Source organism: Lytechinus variegatus, chromosome 14 (genome assembly GCF_018143015.1).
Source record: "Lytechinus variegatus isolate NC3 chromosome 14, Lvar_3.0, whole genome shotgun sequence".
NCBI classification, from domain to species: Eukaryota; Metazoa; Echinodermata; class Echinoidea; order Temnopleuroida; family Toxopneustidae; genus Lytechinus; species Lytechinus variegatus.
Window position 1 is genome coordinate 28818215 of NC_054753.1, and position 21693 is coordinate 28839907.

Below are 21693 nucleotides of genomic sequence, written 5' to 3' on the forward strand. Positions count from 1 at the left end.
CCCATCGACCCCCCCCCCCCCCCCATGTTTCAGGGATCGACAATTCTTCGTATGGAACCACGGTGGGTTGTTTCTACGTCAATGTTGCAACACATCAACCGAAAAACTGTTCTACACTCCAGCATTTATGTTTCTAACAGACGAAAACAAACTCGCGTTTGGCTTATTCTCAATCATAGTTGTATTGAAGATTGATCTTGGTTATATTTACGTTTATTGGATTCATTTCAAATGCAGTGTAAAGAAGACTACAGTGTCTCTTTCTGAAACAAAAGGATGACGAGATCCAACTTTTTAAGCATATTCATTTTTTTAAATTTCGTCTACTGTGAACATGAGGTGTACAACATTCAATTAAAATCTATTGTGAAATATGTATTAGGTAATATGGACATAAAATATGAGATGTGCAAAGATGGGGTGATATTGGTAAATTATAAAAATGATAAGGACATCTAATAAATTTATGGTTCTTCCTCTTCCTCTTCTTCTTCTTCAAACTCGCCCTCTTCTTCCGCGGTGGCGTCTTGGTACTGCTGATACTCAGACACCAAGTCATTCATGTTGCTCTCAGCTTCAGTGAACTCCATCTCGTCCATACCCTCACCAGTATACCAATGAAGGAAGGCCTTTCGTCTGAACATAGATGTGAATTGCTCAGAGATGCGCTTGAAAAGTTCTTGGATGGCGGTGCTGTTGCCGATGAAAGTGGCGGACATCTTAAGACCACGGGGAGGGATGTCACAGACAGCGGTCTTGACGTTGTTAGGAATCCATTCTACGAAGTAACTGCTATTCTTGTTCTGGACATTGAGCATCTGTTCGTCAACCTCCTTCATGGACATACGACCACGGAACATGGCAGCAACAGTCAGGTAGCGGCCGTGACGAGGATCACAGGCGGCCATCATGTTCTTGGCATCGAACATCTGCGCAGTCAGCTCCGGAACTGTGAGGGCGCGATACTGCTGACTACCACGGCTTGTTAAAGGAGCAAAACCAGGCATGAAGAAATGAAGACGAGGGAAAGGAACCATATTGACCGACAGTTTTCTCAAGTCTGCGTTCAACTGTCCAGGGAACCTGAGGCAGGTGGTGACACCACTCATGGTTGCAGAGACAAGATGGTTCAGGTCACCATAGGTGGGTGTGGTGAGCTTCAGGGTACGGAAGCAGATATCGTACAGAGCCTCATTATCGATGCAGAAGGTTTGATCTGTGTTTTCTACCAGTTGATGTACCGATAGCGTGGCATTGTATGGTTCAACAACTGTGTCAGATACCTTAGGAGATGGCACCACGCTGAATGTGTTCATGATGCGATCTGGGTATTCTTCCCGGATCTTGCTGATTAGGAGTGTTCCCATTCCCGAACCTGTACCCCCTCCTAGAGAATGGGTAAGTTGGAAACCCTGAGAAGAAAACGAAAATAAAGGTAAAGTTAAAGAAATTGTATATTAGGCCCAAGAAACACATGCGTCGGGTTTAGAGCCGCTTCCGGCGCCCGGCCTCAAGCCTGCATTTAGGTGCACAATTATACACATATACACAAGAAGTAAACTGAAACCACTTTGATATTCTTTGCCCAAACTACTATTCTAGTGACACTTTTGCTTGTCTTTTTTTCTGTCAACAATTTCTATTGTTCCTTAACAATGAATATTGTTCTCTATTATATCTAATTTTAGTTTAGTGGTTAAGCCGTCTTTTAGGTGTATTCTGTCCGGTCCAGCAATAAAAAATAGTGATCATATACACATACGTCGTGCCGCCTTCGGGCCGGCCTAAGTCCACCTTTCGACGTATGTGTATCTTGGGCCTTAAATCTTGAAATACGATATCCAATCAGTGTACGGAAAATACTTCGTGGACATTTTCGGTGATAACTTTTTAAAAATTTTAAACAATTGCTATTCTGTGAAAATTATAATCATCTTTTTATATATTATATTGAATTAAATGTTTACTATCATCCTGTTTCAAAAAATCAATACCTGTTTGGCAACGGGACGGGAAGCAGGGAAGCGAAGCCAAAACAGGGGAAAAGAAAGAAAAGCAATGATAATGTTGAGTTAATTCTCCTCTCTTTGACGGTTACTCTAGTTGGCACCGCCCAAATGCCTATATTGGAATCGTTTACTAACCTGAAGACAGTCACAGCTTTCAGCTTCTTTCCTCGCGACGTCCAAGACTGAGTCAACCAGTTCAGCGCCCTCTGTGTAGTGACCCTTCGCCCAGTTGTTCCCTGCTCCACTCTGTCCAAAGACGAAGTTATCTGGTCTGAAGATCTGTCCAAACGGACCTGATCGGACTGAGTCCATGGTGCCTGGCTCGAGATCGACGAGCACGGCTCGGGGAACGTACTTTCCGCCGGTAGCCTCATTGTAGTAGACGTTGATGCGCTCGAGTTGGAGATCAGAGTCGCCATGGTAGGTACCGGTAGGGTCGACTCCGTGCTCATCGGAGATCACCTCCCAGAACTAAATTTGATTTTAAAAAATACAATACGATAATAAAATATATAAGTATGATAATATAAATGATGCTAATTCTTTCATATAGTCCTTACTCCCAAATCCACAATCGATTTGAGTACACTGCAAAACCTCCGGTGTTGATTTAACACCAGCCCGGAATCTATGTATGTCCACACCATAAGATAAACTTAAAGTCGTTTAAGAAGTAAGAATGGTTAAAAAAGGAATATCATAACAGAGAGAAGGGAATCGAACCGCGGAGAAGTACAGTTTTAGATACTTTGCAATTGATATTCGTGATTTTCTTTTCGACTGTCAATATCATTTAACCAAGATACATTCACTATTAAGAGACATGGGCCCAATACTTGCAACCGTTGTAACTTTGCCATTATGATGATGGGAGAGGGCTCAGCAGCCAATCATAATCAAGGTTCCCATGGTGGGTTGCCACAATGGCAAAGTTACAATTGCAAGTCCTTTATGAAACGGGTCCCAGATTTAATTCGTAACACGAACCCCTTGAACATCTTGAAAAGTTTAAGGAGGACACTTCATTAACAAATTTAATTCATTTTACCCATAACAATAATAATAATGATAGTAATGATGATAATAACAATGATAATAATAATAATAACGATAATAATATTAGCTGGATAAGCGTTTTTTGCCTGCTGAGGAAGCAAAGCGCTGCTATTATTTTAGCTGTGTTGCCATATAGGCGCTGAAGCACTTAAGGAATAGAATCGAAGACGGATACTATAATAATCTCTGTAAAATTGTAAAAATCTGGAGTCACTTCATATTTGTCAGCGAATTATAGTTCTCTCTGAAGACTTCTAGGGGCATACGTAAACTGACTATATCTCGATGCAAACTTTATTTCTGTATCAATCACGTCGATATAATCATAATCCCATTAAAATCTGTTTAGGTTCTCATGTTTCCTCTTCTCTTTTTCTTAAGTACAATTTCAGAAGTGTTTCATATGGCAATGACGCAAAATACTGGCAAGATTTATTTTTTTTCCTACCAAAGAAAGCGAACTATTATTTGCAAAAATGAAGGGGAAAAATGAAACCCGGCCAACCACATACCTTTGCACCAATTTGGTTTCCACACTGGCCAGCTTGAAGGTGTACAATCTCACGCATGATGATGGTTTAAAAATCCTTTTACACAGCAGAACGACAGAACTTGAGACCAAGAATTCTCGAACACGAATGAGACAAATGACCGTTAGCAACGGTTATTAAGGCGGTTGCTTCAAACGTCTCAAAGTTTATGAGATTCAAAAGCAAATATTCGTTGCGTCAGAGATAATGATCTTTCGTTTGCATGGCGATAAACTAAACAGAATGACCGTTAGTCATTTCTATAGATACCGTTGCTCCAACAAAGTGGAACCTGTAATGTTTTAAAAAGAGACACGACACTGCAAAAACTCGAACAGCCCGAAATCTATATATGTCCATACCAGACAAGTGTTAAAAAAACACCAGTTTTGTTTTGGTCTTACACCAGAAAGGTGTTTATACAACACCAATTAGAATTAAAACAGCATCGGATTGATTCCAAACTGGCGTTGTTTCAATACTTCTCGGGTGTAGACATAAATTATATAGATTCCGGGCTAATGTTAAATCAAAACTGGAGTTTTTGCAGTGTATGATGTTACAGTCACACCAACGAAAACTACTCTAAACTGACTGACTATATGCAATGTGAAATACATGTACAGTAGTTTTGATCGATATGGGCCCACGTCTTACAAAGAATTACGATTGATCCGATCAATCGCAACTATGGAAAGCCAGCAAAGTCAACATATAGAATGCATGTTTGTTCCCCCCAAAAAATTCTAGATATGAATGTATTTCATAAATTCATTGATTTCTTGACAATTTGGTGTGTTCTCCTGTGTTTTCAAAGGACATTTTACAAATTTCCTTTTGAAAAATTATGGCACTCTGATGGATTTCCATAGAGATGCGATTGATTGGACCAATCGTAACTCATTGTAAGAAGGGACCCAGATCGATCCCAAGTATATGGAAGTCCATCAATGTCATAATTTTTCTTTAGTAATTCGCACAATGTACTTTAAAAAACAAAAAGCAGCATAATGACTTGTCACGAAAACAATAAATGTATGAATATAAATCATATCAAGAAAATGTTTTGAACAAACATATATTTTCGATGTTGACGATGCTGGCTTTTCATATACTTGAGGTTGATTGGATCAATCGTAACTCTTTGTAAGACGGGACCCTGGAGTCTGCTAACTTGGTGTGGCTGAACTTTTACCGTAACGAGGTAAACAAACTTAATTAAAACATCTATTAAGTCATGGCTATCGGTTTTGAATCATGGATAAACAAATTCAATTTGTGCAATCAAGAATGGTATCTCCGATCCGTATGTAGTCATCAAGTCAAGTCTTATAACCTTTTTTTTTTAATTTAGAAGCTACTGAACAAAAGTATTGGTCGATCACAAAAAAAAACGTTAAAATTTCTTAGATTTTAAGTGATTATTCCATTTAAGCAATTCAATTCAAAATAGTCTGATAGTGAGCAATTGAAAAAAAAATCAAATTTCATACTTGGAGATTTTTTGCCTCAATGGCAAAACCGTACAACTTTATTTTACCATCAACTTCAGTTTCATTATTTGTGATAACATAAAATGAAATTATGATATCATGCAAAATAAGTTTTTGATTTGTGATACGAAATGACTTATTAATAATGTCACGATATTACGAAGATTAAAAATGTCCTTCATGTCATGAAATAGTATTTGCAAAGTTCTGTGGTCCAAGGTTAAATCCTCGACATTTTCTGCTTATCAAGTAGTTCTGGATTCCAGTATTGACACAGAGCATTTAATTGACACTGTCATAGTCCCGTTAACTCAGAAAGCATCTTTATTATCTTCTCAACCCTGGCTGGAATGGCGCCACAGATAGGGGATGAGTGACTGTCCCATATGATTATTTATTTATTCATTTCTTTTTTTTGGAGGGAGGGGGGGTTATCAACCGTTATTTGTAAACACGCAAATTTCATATCCTCTCAAGATGTCCATATACATGGTAAGTGCGGGGACGATAAGGGGTTCGTTAATGCAAACATTCGTGGTATATTTTTAGAATGCTTGTCATGTTTGTTTTTTTCCCTAAACACGCAAATTACATAGACATGATAGACCTATCAAGAAGTCCATTCAAATTCAAAAATGAAAAGGGGTTAGTTATTGCGATCGTTTGCATCATTATTAAGAATATTTGCTATCCAGGATGTTTGTTAATCCGAAAGGAAAACAGGATTTCTGATTCCGAGTGTTCGAGATGATCTCCGAATTTAGAACATATAACGCACTATATGAATCTTACTTGTTTTAGGACTATCGAACATACTAAATATCGAATTCCGAAACGTATCCGGAATAACGACGTTCGGCCAAACGAACCTCTCTTTTGACAATTCCAATAAAGAACCTTTGACTCTAACCGAATGATCAATTATGAAGAGAGAGAGAGGAAATAAAAAGAAAGAATGATTATAAAAGAGCAGTATGCTTTATTCTAATGCGCTTACTATTCAAGTGAAAAAATCATGTCATCATGCCCCCCCCCCCCCCCGCTCCTTATAAGAATATCCTGGCGCTCTTGTCTCATCTCATTTATTGTAGTCTTCATTTACAAAGAGGGCACTATCGAATGGGGAGCGGTTTAATGTGATGGCGCATGATAGCCGTTTTTTAAATTTACATTACATCAACTGATTAATATTTAATAATCTGGTGATAACCTTCCATGCCTCGATATTCCCGGAAAATGCTTTCCTACCTTTTAACATCACCACCATCGATTATCATCGTCGTCTCCATCACAATCATCATCCATTATTAACGTCACAACTATCTTCTTCAGCAGAGTGTTTCATAAGCCAGTTCGTAGTTCCTTTCTGCGCATGATCATACGATTCTACGCATGATCAGAAGAAGGTCATTGGTACTAAAGTGACATGGTGCTTTAAAATCTAATGAGATAAGCACCAACTTTGATGTTTTGATTATTCATATATTCTTTTGAATTGTCGTTTTCATTTACATCCACAAAAAACAACAATGCTTGCACCATTGTCCACGAACGAGTGGTATTTCACAGTTTGTCAAGTACATTGTGCAACATGCTAAGATATGCATCAAAGTAGGAATGCAACAAATACCTTCATTAAGTGTTCATTGGTGTGCTATTCTAGTCACCTGGTCTATTCAATTTCTTCATCCTGCTATGTAAGGCAAGCTTACGTAATATCTTGCTTTGAAATCTGCCTATCATGATGAAAGAAATGAAAGGTTATTTGATAAAAATTGCCCATGAAGTAACTACGAACTGGTCTATTATCATATCCTTCATCGCGATCTCTATAAATTATCATCACAATCGTCATCACCATCACCACCACCACCACCAATCATCGTTGCCGTCACCATCATCAATAATAATCATCATCATCTTATTCGTCAGTAATTTTATCATCATCTCTCTTATGTTCATCATCAGCATCATCACCACCGCCATCGACATCATTATCTTCGTCTTTACAACCCAATCAGTACCACCATCATCACCACATGTGCATTATCATGACATCTCGTCATTATCATCATCATCACCTTCAACATCATCAACAATCATTGTCGTTACCGTTATCACAAATCATCATAACCACCACGTTCTTCGTCAGCGTAATTCTTACAATCATATCCTTCATCATGTGCATCGTCATCATCACCGAAATCATCACCACCATCAACATTCTCATTATTACTATCACTTTATAAATATGATCATAATTGTTATCTGTATTTATATATTCACTATCATCATCGTAGTCATTTTTATCATTACCATTATCAATACTTATCGCAGGCACCATGATCCTCTTCGTCAGTATAATTGTTATAATTTCCTTTATCTTGTTCGTCGTCATCATCACCATCAACATCATTATCAACATCATAGTCATCTTCATCACCACCATCATCTTTACCATCACCATCATCATCACCATCAACATCATTATCAACGTCATCATCACCATCGCCACCACCAATATGATAATCAAAATCTTCGTCATCGCTCCCAGTTACTTCCATCATCATCACCACTACCTACATGGTCATTATCCCCTTCACCTCACTAATATGACCATCACCTTTATCATCAATCATCTTTATCCCAGTCATTAATATCACCATCATGTTCTCCGTCAGCATCTCTCATCATCTCTCTTTTGTCGTCGTCACCACCTGCATCCCATTCGTCATTACTGCCTTACTACCGCCGCCATTATCACCACCAGCATCATCAACATCTTCATTATCATCAACAACATCATCATCGTCATCATCATCGTCACCCGTAATCTATCATTCTTCAATTGATCATATTGATATTACAACAGTCGGCTGAAATGAAACTCTGAAGTAATTAGTGAAATAATTTAATAATTTGATAAAATATTTAATTCTATTTGAATCATAATGCTGTCAGTGTGCGGAATGTCACTATGTAGCGAGTGCTCGTGTACGTATAGAAATTAGATATTTATCAGCGTCGGTAAAGTTGTTCAAAGCTATCGTTAAAAAAATCAATAACAGTTGCAGACATTTGTAATGCAGAAATAAGCACATAGATATAAAACGTGCCTCTCGGCTTCTTGATTCGTAAACGCCAGTGACAATAGGTTATCACTTCGCTCAAAAAGAATTAACTCAATGATAATGACTACATTTTTTTAAAAAGTCTCTGTTTGATTACAAGAAGAATACATTTGATTGCATTGACCCTTTTATATAATACCCAGATAATTATAATTTTTTTAAAAATCTTAAAGATTTGAGACTTATTGATTATGCCTCTTCTTCTTCATCTTCTTCTTCGTCAAATTCTCCTTCTTCATCGGCGGTTGCGTCTTGGTACTGCTGATACTCAGACACCAAATCATTCATGTTGCTCTCAGCTTCAGTGAACTCCATCTCGTCCATACCCTCACCAGTGTACCAATGAAGGTAGGCCTTTCGTCTGAACATAGCGGTGAACTGCTCAGAGATGCGCTTGAAGAGCTCCTGGATGGCGGTGCTGTTGCCGATGAAGGTAGCTGACATCTTGAGCCCACGGGGTGGGATGTCACAGACAGCAATCTTCACGTTGTTGGGGATCCATTCGACGAAGTAACTGCTGTTCTTGTTCTGGATGTTCAGCATTTGTTCGTCGACTTCCTTCATGGACATACGCCCACGGAAGATGGCTGCGACAGTCAGGTAGCGTCCGTGACGAGGATCACAGGCAGCCATCATGTTCTTGGCGTCAAACATCTGAGCAGTCAGCTCTGGCACAGTTAGGGCGCGATACTGCTGGCTACCACGGCTTGTTAGAGGGGTAAAGCCAGGCATAAAGAAATGAAGTCGAGGAAAGGGTACCATGTTGACGGATAATTTACGCAGATCTGCATTCAACTGTCCAGGAAACCTAAGGCAAGTTGTGACGCCACTCATGGTTGCAGAGACAAGGTGATTCAGGTCACCATAAGTTGGGGTCGTCAGTTTCAGCGTACGGAAGCAGATGTCGTACAAAGCTTCATTGTCAATGCAAAAAGTTTGCTCTGTGTTTTCAACCAGCTGATGGACTGAAAGTGTAGCATTGTAAGGTTCAACAACTGTATCAGACACCTTGGGAGATGGTACCACGCTGAATGTGTTCATGACGCGGTCCGGGTACTCTTCTCGAATCTTGCTGATCAGAAGAGTTCCCATACCAGATCCTGTCCCGCCTCCTAGAGAATGGGTAAGTTGAAATCCCTGTAAATGGGGAGAAAATGATAAGTTATTCGTTAGATTTTAATGACTTCTGAGTATAAGTATAAGTTTCCTAAGAATGAAATTTTCTGTCTCTGATTTTTTTGATAGTGTGTAATGGACTCAAACGACCATGACTTGGTCAGTTTATGAAGTGAATTTCAACTTGAAAAAATGGGGGTCGGACGTATAAAAAGGTTGATTATTTTATGGAATTGCCCATATATTTTTGTTATAAACATTCAAACATAATTATACACCCACCTGAAGGCAGTCACAACTCTCTGACTCTTTACGTGCAACATCAAGAACTGAATCCACCAGTTCAGCACCCTCTGTGTAGTGTCCCTTGGCCCAGTTGTTCCCTGCTCCACTCTGACCAAAGACGAAGTTGTCTGGTCTGTAGATCTGACCGAACGGACCTGACCGGACCGAGTCCATGGTGCCTGGCTCGAGATCGACGAGCACGGCTCTTGGTACGTACTTTCCTCCGGTGGCCTCATTGAAGTAGACGTTGATGCGCTCGAGCTGGAGATCGGAGTCGCCATGGTAGGTACCGGTGGGGTCGATGCCGTGTTCATCAGATATTAACTCCCAGAACTAAATCGACACAGAAAAATAAAGGCAATTCGATTGGTCTATGCATAGGAAATATATGTTGCTTATGAATAGCCTTGGCAAAATTAAACCAAAATGCATCTACATGTGTAGATGTTACTTTATAATAATAATAATATAGGGTATTAATATTGCGCACATATCCACCTTGTTAGGTGCTTAAGGCGCTCCTATATATTAGCCGGCTAAGCTCTATTTTCATAGCGCACACAGCTTTTTAAGGAATTACTTCCTACCGGTACCCATTTACCTCACCTGGTTGAGTGCAGCACATTATAGATCAGTTTCTTGCTGAAGGAATTTATGTCAGATTCGAACCCACGACCCTCTGTTTCAAAGTCAGAAGACTAATCCACTGGGCCACAACGCTCCACATGTTCAACTTTCAACATGTTCAACATACCACAACCAACCTAAGTGGGAGACTGATGATGTGAACGAGTAGACATCTTAATTAAAGAACGCCGTGATATTAGTGATTAAATCATTAGTATGTATTCTTACTTTTGAAACATATTCTTGGTATTTTCATGGATATGAATAAAGTTTATTTTGATTTGAATATTAGGGGTGTGGTCTACTAATAGCGGTGTGGTAAAGTAAACCTCATCCCTCACCGCGAGCAATCATTTGCACTGGGAATGAGATTTTAACATAGGAGTTGGAGTAGATTTTGAACGTTTTAATTTTCTTCCAAGTTTATCCTTATGGAGGTGAGTCACATGTCTAACAAAATCCGTCGTTCTTACATCGCATTATATATTTTCTAGATGATATTATTCGCAAACAGAATTCCGAAACGTATTAAAAGAGCCTTTTCTATCCATGGCAGCGGAGTTGGGGTTATTGTTAATGTTGTTATATAATGAAACTAAGATTTCTTTTTGGGGTATCTGACTACAAACTTTAATCCTCAAGATCAATATCATTAAGTTAATGATTGGCTAATGACTTGCGGATGATAACTAACCCACGAATTTCAAATCACGCGGCTTCCGTTTCGTTTTAGACCAAACGTTTTTATCTTTTTTAAAACAATATTGACATATTATTATCAATTTGAAATTATGGAAGCCTGAAAAATGGGCAATTTCACATTAAAAACATATTTAATTGACATTATGCATACAGTACAAAAGACGTTCATCATAAACGTACTGCGACTGAATCAATCGATGAAGGAAAAACAATTACAATAATTACAGTAATTTTTTGCTGGAAAATATAATTGACAAATAATTACGTATAATGACTTTCGCGACTATTGAAAAATGGCAATTCTTGAATAAAGGGGGAAGTTTACCCTGACCAAGAGTTTAATGTAAAAATAGCAGAAAAATAAAAAAGTAATGCCGAAGGTTTGAGAAAAGTGCATCAAAGAATAAAAAAAGTTATTTCAAATATATGATTTGTGACGTCTTAGCGAGCAGCTTTAATTCCTACATATGGTATGTTAAAAAAAAATCAATGAAATGTAATTTTCTCAGAAAATTTTAAATGGTTTTTACTGTGCCTAGAGTATAACTATAGAAAAATAATTTCACATCCATTTTTGAAAAGAAAACAAAAAATTAGTCATCGTTCGCTAATAGAACATTGAAATTTATGCAATTCATATTACTTAACATTTGGGGCAGCTGCTCGTTTATGACGTCATATATTCAACAATTCGCATTCTATCAACTTTTTTAATCTTTAATGGATCTTCCTCAAACATTCACCAATTTTTTTAAAAACAAACTTTTCTTCAGGGTGAACTTCCCCTTCATTATGAAAATGGACTCAAAGGTTCTAACCAAAAATTTCTGCTCAAAACCTTCCAGTTGAAAAGAAACATCATTTTGATTAACAGATTAAGTGTAACTTACTTTTTGTGATGTGCCTATATTTATAGACCCTTACAGAAAATAAAATGACTGGGAACACTTTTCGGTCCCGTATTTAGAACCGCCATGGCCACGTTGCATAAACGTTACCATTATAAATTTGCAATCCAGTAGTGACTTTCAAAGAGTCCTTGAGCACTATATTACCATGATTGTGACCACTGGATGGCAAAATTACCATAATAGTAACTTTTATGTTACCGAGCCCATATTATTTTTTCGGTACTCTCAGGAATACCAAAGATTTGAAGACATTTAAAAAAAATGAAGGTTCCTGCATTCTTGTTCATTCAGAGATAACCTTTCAGACCCAATGTAGGACAAGAAAATAATGTAATCTGCACCGGTTTTATGAGTTTACTTTTCAAACAAACTGAGAATTCAACTTCGTTATTAAGGGGGAAAGCCCAGCCCTGAAATATGTCCAAACCCTTGGACCTTCCTAAAATAATTCATCTATGTTTCCTAGATCAAATGGAAATTTATGTTGCTCTCAAATCATCATGGCTTGAGGAACTCATGAAGTGAACTAAGAATGGAGAGAAATTTGTGTCGGATATACAAAACGGTACGGATTATTGTAAGGAATTGCCCACAGCTAATAAAAAGGGAAATAAAAACAGTAATTTGATTGAATATTGGCTGTCTGATTTACATACCTTAGAACCGATTTGGTTTCCACACTGACCAGCTTGCAAATGGACAATCTCACGCATGATGATGGTTTTATTCGTCTACAAACTTAAGGCAAAACGGCAAGAACTTGAGACCTGGAATGCTCGAACATGAATGAGACGAGTGACCGTTAGCAACCAATATTTAGGCGGGATTTGTGTTGGGCTGGCTGTTCCTTCATCTGGTTAAACATTAAATCCTGGTTATGTCATAAGCCTGAATATCTTCGTTTACATGGTGATAAAATAAACATAGTGGCATTTGCTGTTTCACTTTGCACGGTCACTTTGTCAATGCGGATTCCAGTGGCCCGTAACACAAAGCTTTGCAAACGTCGTACATTTGTCTACGATTGATTTCATTGACTACAATGTACACTCAATCATATATATCAATCGTACGATCAATCGCTAACCCTTGTGTTAAGGGACCCAGGTCCCAGGAACACGAGCATGGCAAGTGTAGCAATTGATAAACGCTTTATTTTCACGATTGATTTCACATCACGTTTCGTTTGCAAAGTTCGATGATTTGCTCTAGTTCTTTAATCTGCTATAAGCCTGGAAAAAAATGATAAAAGTATATTCATGCTTCAACACTGACCTGCCTTTAACATCTGCTATTATTCCCCTTGTCACCAACATCATTAGACCACTCCTATCATCATCCCGAACTTTAGGGGTATTATTTTTCCATGGTTTTACAACCACCATCTTCATCACCACCGCTAGGTTCCGCCCCTTACACTCTTCCTCCGACACTCATTCTTTCCCCTCCCTCTGTATAATCATAATCACTACCACATCATTTCCATAATCACCTCTTTCATCATCATCGTCTTTGTCACCATCATCATCGTCGTCGCCATCATCAACGTTACCGTCATCACCGTCATTATCATCATCGTCATCGTTATCGTCATCACTGTCATTATCATCATCGCCACCACTATCGTCATTATAATCGGCGTCATCATCATCTCCATCATTATCACCATCATCATCATTATCGTCATCATCGTCGTCGTCGTCGCCATTATCATCATCATCAGCACCACCACAATCGTAAGCATTGTCGTCGTCACCATCTTCGCCGTCATCATATATTTCAGTCAAACTTTTCATTTTCACAATTAACCCAACTCAAACATGTTTAAAAATGACAAGATTTTGAACTGCAAGAAGGATATACCATGATGAAATCGAAAATTTATTTAAATCGTGAAAATCGTTAGTATTGCAATGTCTTTTTTAATGTGTATTATTTTTGGTATTCGCTTCTCAGCTGAAGAATTAAATTTCTATCCACATGGTACGACTCAGTAAAACGGTAAATTTTAGCTTAAAATTAAGGTAAAAAACAATCTTGATATATCTTATTTGAGCATTGTTTTCTGAGTGTACTCAGATAAACAAAAGAAAGATAAGGATTTGAGATATAGTTAACATGGTCAACGGGCGAACATCTCGTCAGAAAAAAATACAGGGTCCACCCCGTAACCATGGTTGCAGAAAGACTTATTATTATTTTTAAAAATGCGAAATTTCTATAACAAGTTAGTTTAAGTTTTATGAAACGGGTCACAAGACAGCGTCTTACCTGCATGATATATCATACACAATCTGATTTATTTGATTTTATATCAAAAGTTAAGAACCAAATTGATTTATGACTAACAAAATATATGTCTGCTGTGAGATGACCATCATATCACTTCTTTCATTGCACATTCAATTGCACCATGTCCTCTCGAACGTTAATGAAGTCCTCACTCGCCAGTCCTCGTTTCCCAGGTCTCGTCTTCACCGCAACATTTCCACGAAGCGTCGCGACGCGTCGTTTCAACGTATCTGAAAGATTGTACCTCTTATTTATTCGCACTTGTATATAAGGTGTTCAATGTATTTATTATTTCATTGATATACGTAACCTTTAAATATTTTCCCTTATCCTTTTATAATGTTTATCGTATTACATTTTCATAAGTCTATGCGGGTTTTCTTTAGACGCAATAAGCCTACAGTTAAAAATATACAAGCGTTTAACTCTTTATTAGTTATATGAACGCCGAAAAAAAGATAAATGCTCATACATGTTTTTCTTTTAAATAGTTAAGTAGTTGTTGGGTAGAGTTAAGTTTATAACTGGTGTAACTGAAAAATAAGTATTGTATTGTAAATCTTGTATTCCGACCCCCTCCCCAGTTGTATGTTTATCATACTTGATATGAGGTTAACGGATAAGTTATGGTTGTCGAGTGACTTTAAGAGTCGAATTCTTCCTCTTCTTCCTCTGGCTCTTCGTTATCGAAATCACCGTCATCTTCAGCCGTGGCGTCCTGGTACTGTTGATACTCAGACACCAAGTCATTCATGTTGCTCTCAGCTTCAGTGAACTCCATTTCATCCATACCCTCACCAGTGTACCAATGAAGGAAGGCCTTTCGCCTGAACATAGCGGTGAACTGCTCAGAGATGCGCTTGAAGAGCTCCTGGATGGCGGTGCTGTTGCCGATGAAAGTCCCAGACATCTTCAAGCCTTGTGGGGGTATATCGCAAACAGCAGACTTGACGTTGTTTGGGATCCATTCTACGAAGTAACTGCTGTTCTTGTTCTGAATGTTCAGCATCTGTTCGTCGACCTCCTTCATGGACATACGACCACGGAAGATAACTGCGACGGTTAGGTAGCGGCCATGTCGAGGATCGCATGCAGCCATCATGTTCTTGGAATCGAACATTTGCTGGGTGAGCTCAGGAACTGTGAGGGCGCGATACTGTTGACTTCCACGACTTGTTAGAGGGGCAAAGCCAGGAATAAAGAAATGAAGACGGGGGAATGGCACCATATTGACAGCCAGCTTGCGAAGATCTGCATTAAGCTGGCCAGGGAACCTGAGGCAAGTTGTGACGCCACTCATGGTTGCAGAGACAAGATGGTTTAGATCACCATAGGTGGGTGTGGTGAGCTTCAGGGTACGGAAGCAGATGTCGTAGAGGGCTTCGTTGTCAATGCAGAACGTCTCATCCGTGTTCTCTACAAGCTGATGGACGGATAGTGTAGCGTTGTAAGGTTCGACGACGGTATCAGAAACCTTAGGTGAGGGGGTCACACTGAAGGTATTCATGACGCGATCTGGGTACTCTTCCCGGATCTTGCTTATTAAAAGTGTGCCCATACCGGAACCTGTTCCTCCTCCCAAGGAATGGGTCAGTTGGAATCCCTAAAAACACACAGAAGAACGTAAAGGCAAATTACGTGGGAAGTCTACAAATACGTATCTAATACGGATATACGATGTAAGTCTTTACAGTAGATACGTTACAAGGACAAACTGGTCTTTTTCAGTAATGACCATATCGATTTTATTTCAAAGTCTTGATCTGTAAGTATCAATTAAGACTTTTAGTGGAGGAACTTTAATCACCTGACACTGCCGATGGAGATATGATCGTTTGTGTTGATATCTCTAGGCAATATCTAAATAGATTTCATTTCATTTTATTTCTCTTTCCAAAAACCCCTCCGAACCACATAACCACGTAATCAACGATTGATATTGAAAGAAAGATGTCATAAGACATTTGGCTGGCGTCTCGAATCACCATTTTCCTAATTATGTGGAATCCCTATCAAACAAGTTACCATACAGTTTAAAAACGAACCATTACCATTTAAACTTTGGTTATATCTGGGCCCCGCCTTACAAAGAGTTACGATTGATCCAATCAATCGTAACTCTATAGAAATCCATATATTTTTTTACAGAACATTTGCAAAATGTTCTTTGAATACAGAAGAGAACACACCAGATTGTCAACAAATCAATGAATATGCATTCATATCTAGAGAAATTTTTGAACAAACATGCATTTTATATATTGACTTTGCTGGCTTTCCATAGTTTTGATTGATCGGATCAATCGCAACTGTTTGTAAGACGGGCCCCAGGAAACGTGGTTACAGATAAACTATCAAATGGCCTCAGTGAAAGGAAGGACATTCACGTCAGAGCGGAAAATGGTAGCCTCATAATCGTGATATGTTATTGTGCTCACGTCCAGAGAACGAAATGTCGTTATCTAGGAACTGGGGCACCTGGGATCGAATTGGGGAATCATCTGGCCTGTAATATGAAATTGTGGTTCTCTTCGTTGCTTTGTATTTAAGAATAAAATAATTTACATAACATGTATCAAATCAACTTATAATCGAACTGACATATACTTAATCGAAAATAGTGTTTGTATAAGGAAGTGTGGAAATGAGGCAACCAATATGATGATGTAATAGCCATTAAACTCTTCCTTGTTGATTAAGTTACATACCAGGGATGATCTAGATTGGCACCAGTGTAATTTGAAAAGTGTAAAGATGACTCAAATAGAGAATTGTATTTTCTCTGCTCTGCTCTTCTCTTTTTCTTTCTTTCTTTTTTTTTACTTTATGTCACTAACTTTTTAAATGATATCTAAAGTCATTAGTTTGGCAATGATACGGGTGTTTATCCCCAGACCCTCCCCCCCTCCCTTAATGTCGTCCCTGGGTAGAATGTACTATTTTGGACATTTTACCTGAAGGCAGTCACAGGTTTCAGCTTCCTTACGGACAACATCCATCACGGAGTCAACCAGTTCAGCGCCCTCTGTGTAGTGACCCTTGGCCCAGTTGTTCCCAGCGCCGCTCTGACCGAAGACAAAGTTGTCTGGTCGGAAGATGAACCCAAAAGGCCCAGATCGGACCGCGTCCATGGTGCCTGGTTCGAGGTCGACGAGCACGGCCCTTGGTACGTACTTCCCACCGCTGGCCTCGTTGTAGTAGACGTCGATGCGCTCAAGCTGTTGCGGGGAATCGCCCTGGTAGCTGCCTGAAGGATCGATGCCATGTTCACCAGAAATAACCTCCCAGAACTTGAAAGACAATGATAGAAAACGGAATTAATCCCTTGCTGTCATTCAATACTATTGTAAGCGAGTTTTCGCAATTGCAACAGAGACGGATTCTAGAACATAGTGAATGCATTGAGAATGCCCATCATGTTACAATGGACAGCTGAGAGATCTTTCTAGAAAATTGGTGAACTAGGTCAGAAGATCTTCCAAAGATTCGGAGCTGGCGAATTATGTCGTTTGTCCAGAGTCGTGGACGAAAATGCTGTTTCGATTCACCGATTTTCGACAAAGACTGCTTTGTCATGATAATTGTTTTTTTACAATATATTCTCTACGTTCCAGGAAGCGTTACAAACTTTGTGTAGTGTTTGCGAAAACTCCCTATTGTTGCAAGCCCAGCGTCTTTATCTGAGTAAATGTATGAATCAATGATCTCAAAATGTCATATTTTTCGTCATTTCACAACTAGCAGGATTAAAGTTCAACTCGTAGATAATATAATTCGATTTTGGGGTGAAGTACTATATATTTTACTTTTTTATATTCGTGATTTCATTAACTCTTCTATAAAGCACCTTCTCTATTTCTCTGAGAATCCACATGTATTATCTTATCCCCGTCCCATCCTCCGTGCCAACCTCATCAGAGAGAAATATCAAATTAAAAAAAAACACGCACATCGTATGTATGCAATTCACTCTACGTACTATAATAACTGCATTGGGGGTATATTCCATGCATTGATGGCAATCCGAACATTTTGTTACCCACACGTGTCTGTCCGTCTCGTTTTAGATTAATTATTTCCGCTCAGAGTAGTCACAGAAAAAAAATACTTATGGGCCCCCAATGTTGTTTGCCTTTTTGTCTACAGATGACGCGCCCACCCTCAGCTCACGTACTGCCCCTCCTTCTCTATCTCCCTCCCTCCCCCCCCCCCTCTCTCTCTTTCTCTCTGGCACGCTATAATTCTTCCCCTCTAATGATTAGCCTTTTATCCTAATCCTATTCCTCCTCTCTTCCGCCGAAATAAGTCTCCGATAATCGATGGTGTATATAGCCATGATATATCACTAGCGTACCTACGGGAGGGGGGCTGGGGGCAGTCTGCCCCCACCCTCACGACGCATCCCTCCCCCTGACGAACTTGAAGATTTTTTTTTTCTGGTACGAAATCCTATATTTTGACCTTTTGGGGGGGCTTGGGCGGACGAAATTGCCACCTCCCTGTGAAAAATAATCCTAGGTACGCCACTGGTATATATTTGTATTGAATTTTAAACGGGGTTTTTCTGCCCTATATTACCTTTATTCTCATCAACATTCGATCATCTAATCCCCTATACACAAGTCATGATGCGTGATGAGTCTGTCTTTCTGGTTAACTATTTTTACATCTAATCTATCTGCATGTCTGTCTATCTAACTATATCTATCTATCAATCTATCTCTGTTTTCCTTTCTATTTTGTTTATGCCTGCCTGCAATCTGCTTTTCATTCCCCTATGTCTTTCTGTCTCCAGAGGGGGGGGGGGTCACTATTTTGGGGGAATGATGCAGAAATTGCAGAGTGAATAATGTTGAAATCTGATATATCCACTCCGATTGACCGCATGAATCACCCTTTGATGAATAATTTAGAGTAAATAGTGATGAAATGTATAATAATTTACCCCGAATGATTGCACGGCTCACTCTCCAAAGAGTGAATATTGGTGAAATCACTCAATAAGTATATAAATCTTGATCACTCTAACATTCGCTCTAATGATATTCACTCCAAAATCACTCGTTGCATTCTTCAAGCGATCCTGTCATCACTTTAGAAATAAGAAAAAAGTATATGTTTGAATATTTATTCTACAAGCTTCTTTTTTCAAACCTTTAAAGAGAGCGAACGTTATTCTTTTGCCGAAAGTAATTTTTTTTCTTTCCTGCTATATTCCATCATAGGCATCGGTGTTTAAAAAAATCGCTGTAAAGATTTGGTAAACGTTCAAAACTGTAGATTACATTATATTAATCACATGCAGGTCTATCATATTCTTGCCGTACAAAATTTAGAGAAAGCAGAACTATTAATTATCTAGTTTTCTAATATGTCTGTCCCTACATCAAATTGTTATTTTTTTTTTTTTTTCGTTCTAGTATTTTCTATAATCAAGAATTATAAATCGTAAAGCATTACAAAGTTCTGTAAATAAGAATTACATTCTTTCCACACAAAATTCATACATTTTATTTCATTTATTTTCAATGAATTAATCAAAATACGGAAATATATACTCGTTCTGAATAAGTATAAAATGTCGATATCAAACTATGGGTAATAATTTATAGCTATCGATATTTCATTGATTATGATTAATAAAAAAAAATTAACAATCCTATTGTTTAAAAAATGATCAAAATTAATTTGATTTTATAATAAATTTCGACTGGGGAAAGCTCAATCTTAGTTTTCGGTGAAGAAAGAAATTTTCGATATGAATAGACGTGCACGATAACACAATCTTGAAAATTGAATGAGAAAAGGGGGAAAATGATTACCTTGGCTCCAATTTGGTTACCGCACTGGCCTGCCTGAACATGGACTATTTCACGCATATTTGAAGAGTTTCTGCTTCTAAGTAGTAGCCAAAAGTTGAGAGAACTACCCAACGGCAACGTGTCAATATGAATTCGACGAGTTTCAAACCAAGAGTGACGAAGAATAGCAAAAGTTGATGAGCAATATACTGTCATAAAAATGGCACGGGTAGATACAGGTCTTTCAAAAGGATTGGGCGAGGTTCCGCTTTTATCAGTTTGTGATCAATTTCGAAAGTGGGACTAGTTTGTCCCCCCCCCCCCATTTCGTAAATGATGGACTGCTGCTTATTGTACCCTGGAATGAAGTATACATGGCAGTTCAGGGGAGCTTCTCTTGTTATGTTCATGTTTATATTTTGTATGCATATTGTTGTTATTTCTCCTGCTCCAGATTAGTATAAACAAAGTTAGATAAAGCAAAGTATGAATTCAATTATAGGCTAGGCCTTTGCATCTTGTTCAAATTTAAATATGAATTCAAATCAAACTTACGTATTTATTCACTTTAAAATAAATAAACATTACAAAATATATTGATTAGCTAGAAAGCGGATCGTAAAACCTTGCCTGCAAAGTACAAAGAATGATTTTCGATTTAGGACTTTATTTCGAGAATGAGATATCATATAGACATGATAGACTCTCATAATATCCTCTCATTTTCATTGTTTGGGCACCATTTATGTTTAAGGGAGTCGCAACCCCTTGACCCCCTTTCCCTTCTCCCTAAGAAGAAACCGTCCTTCCTCGACGTGAATACGGTTATCAAATTCGCCCACTCGCTTCTTCCTGTTCACCTTACCGCGACAGTTGAATGTTCTAACACTAATCACGTATTGATAACCACAATGGCATAGACAGTATTTAGTACCGTATAGGTGGGGTGTGGCCATGGAGCCCCCCCCCCCACCCGCCAATAAACAAAAAGTTACGACCAAGAAAGAGGAATAAAGAGAAAGATAATGAAAGAGAAGAAAAAGGTTGAAATGTGTTTTTTTATAGACCAAAATCTTTCATAATATTCGATTTTTAAAATAAAAAATGCTATCTACCACCCCCTTTTTTATCATTTGCCCACATATTTATATACCTACGCCTGGAAGCCAGGATGGGTGCACATTTTGGGAAAAGTACCCCCATTTTCTCAATAAACGAAATGGTAAGAACACGTTTAATCCGTGATAGTTTTTTTCAGAAGGGGTGAGTCAGGGTGGGGGGGACTTTGGGAAACTGCCCCCATTGTCTCAATAAAAGAAATGGGAAGATCACATTTTCATCCATGGTCTTATCAAAAGAGGTGGGCCAGGATGAGAAAAACTTTGGGAAAGTGTCCCATTTAAAAAAAAAACAACAACAAGATGAGAAGAGCACGTTTAATTCTTGATTTTTTATTCAAAAGGAATGAGCCAGGATAGGGGCTAATTTGGAAAAGTGCCCCCTTTTTGATAAACGTAATGAAAGAGTATTTTTAATTTGAGATCTTTTTATCAAAAAGGGGGAGCCGATGGGGGTAATGATGAAAGTGTCCCTATTTTCTCAATGATATAGAAATGGGAAGAACATGATTAATCCATGATTAGTTTTTTTCGAAAGGGTGAGCCAGGATGAAGGGGGTGGGGAAATTGAAGGAAGTGCCATATTCTCTCAATAATAGAATTGGGAAGAGCACATTAATTT

At 38.5% G+C, this 21693-nt stretch overlaps 3 protein-coding genes across 3 annotated transcripts; all 3 read right to left on the reverse strand.

The window, feature by feature from the left end:
• Positions 1 to 326: 326 nt before the first annotated feature.
• Positions 327 to 3730, reverse strand: LOC121427469 (tubulin beta-4B chain-like). Its single transcript, XM_041623870.1, has 3 exons — positions 3578 to 3730; positions 2145 to 2480; positions 327 to 1412 (listed from the first exon to the last, which is right to left on the reverse strand). Exons 1-3 carry the CDS (start codon positions 3632 to 3634, stop codon positions 465 to 467), a joined length of 1341 nt encoding a protein of 446 aa, XP_041479804.1. The 5' UTR covers positions 3635 to 3730; the 3' UTR covers positions 327 to 464.
• Positions 3731 to 7985: 4255 nt separating this feature from the next.
• On the reverse strand, positions 7986 to 12675 carry LOC121428095 (tubulin beta chain-like). The gene is made up of 3 exons (XM_041624680.1): positions 12517 to 12675; positions 9618 to 9953; positions 7986 to 9356 (listed from the first exon to the last, which is right to left on the reverse strand). Exons 1-3 carry the CDS (start codon positions 12571 to 12573, stop codon positions 8409 to 8411), a joined length of 1341 nt encoding a protein of 446 aa, XP_041480614.1. The 5' UTR covers positions 12574 to 12675; the 3' UTR covers positions 7986 to 8408.
• A 1045-nt stretch (positions 12676 to 13720) lies between these two features.
• On the reverse strand, positions 13721 to 20149 carry LOC121428094 (tubulin beta chain-like). Its single transcript, XM_041624679.1, has 3 exons — positions 19975 to 20149; positions 17107 to 17442; positions 13721 to 15755 (listed from the first exon to the last, which is right to left on the reverse strand). Exons 1-3 carry the CDS (start codon positions 20029 to 20031, stop codon positions 14796 to 14798), a joined length of 1353 nt encoding a protein of 450 aa, XP_041480613.1. The 5' UTR covers positions 20032 to 20149; the 3' UTR covers positions 13721 to 14795.
• Positions 20150 to 21693: the final 1544 nt, after the last annotated feature.

What these genes read in the sequence shown, in the direction of transcription:
- LOC121427469 (XM_041623870.1), bottom strand. Translation starts at nt 3,634, where the DNA reads ATGCGTGAGATTGTACACCTTCAAGCTGGCCAGTGTGGAAACCAAATT. An exon ending in GAAACCAAATTGGTGCAAAG is followed by an intron (nt 2,481 to 3,577) that starts GTATGTGGTTGG and finishes AATCAAATTTAG; the next exon opens with TTCTGGGAGGTGATCTCCGA. An exon ending in AAAGCTGTGACTGTCTTCAG is followed by an intron (nt 1,413 to 2,144) that starts GTTAGTAAACGA and finishes TTTTCTTCTCAG; the next exon opens with GGTTTCCAACTTACCCATTC.
- LOC121428094 (XM_041624679.1), bottom strand. Translation starts at nt 20,031, where the DNA reads ATGCGTGAAATAGTCCATGTTCAGGCAGGCCAGTGCGGTAACCAAATT. An exon ending in GTAACCAAATTGGAGCCAAG is followed by an intron (nt 17,443 to 19,974) that starts GTAATCATTTTC and finishes TTGTCTTTCAAG; the next exon opens with TTCTGGGAGGTTATTTCTGG. An exon ending in AAACCTGTGACTGCCTTCAG is followed by an intron (nt 15,756 to 17,106) that starts GTAAAATGTCCA and finishes GTGTGTTTTTAG; the next exon opens with GGATTCCAACTGACCCATTC.
- LOC121428095 (XM_041624680.1), bottom strand. Translation starts at nt 12,573, where the DNA reads ATGCGTGAGATTGTCCATTTGCAAGCTGGTCAGTGTGGAAACCAAATC. An exon ending in GAAACCAAATCGGTTCTAAG is followed by an intron (nt 9,954 to 12,516) that starts GTATGTAAATCA and finishes GTGTCGATTTAG; the next exon opens with TTCTGGGAGTTAATATCTGA. An exon ending in AGAGTTGTGACTGCCTTCAG is followed by an intron (nt 9,357 to 9,617) that starts GTGGGTGTATAA and finishes CCCCATTTACAG; the next exon opens with GGATTTCAACTTACCCATTC.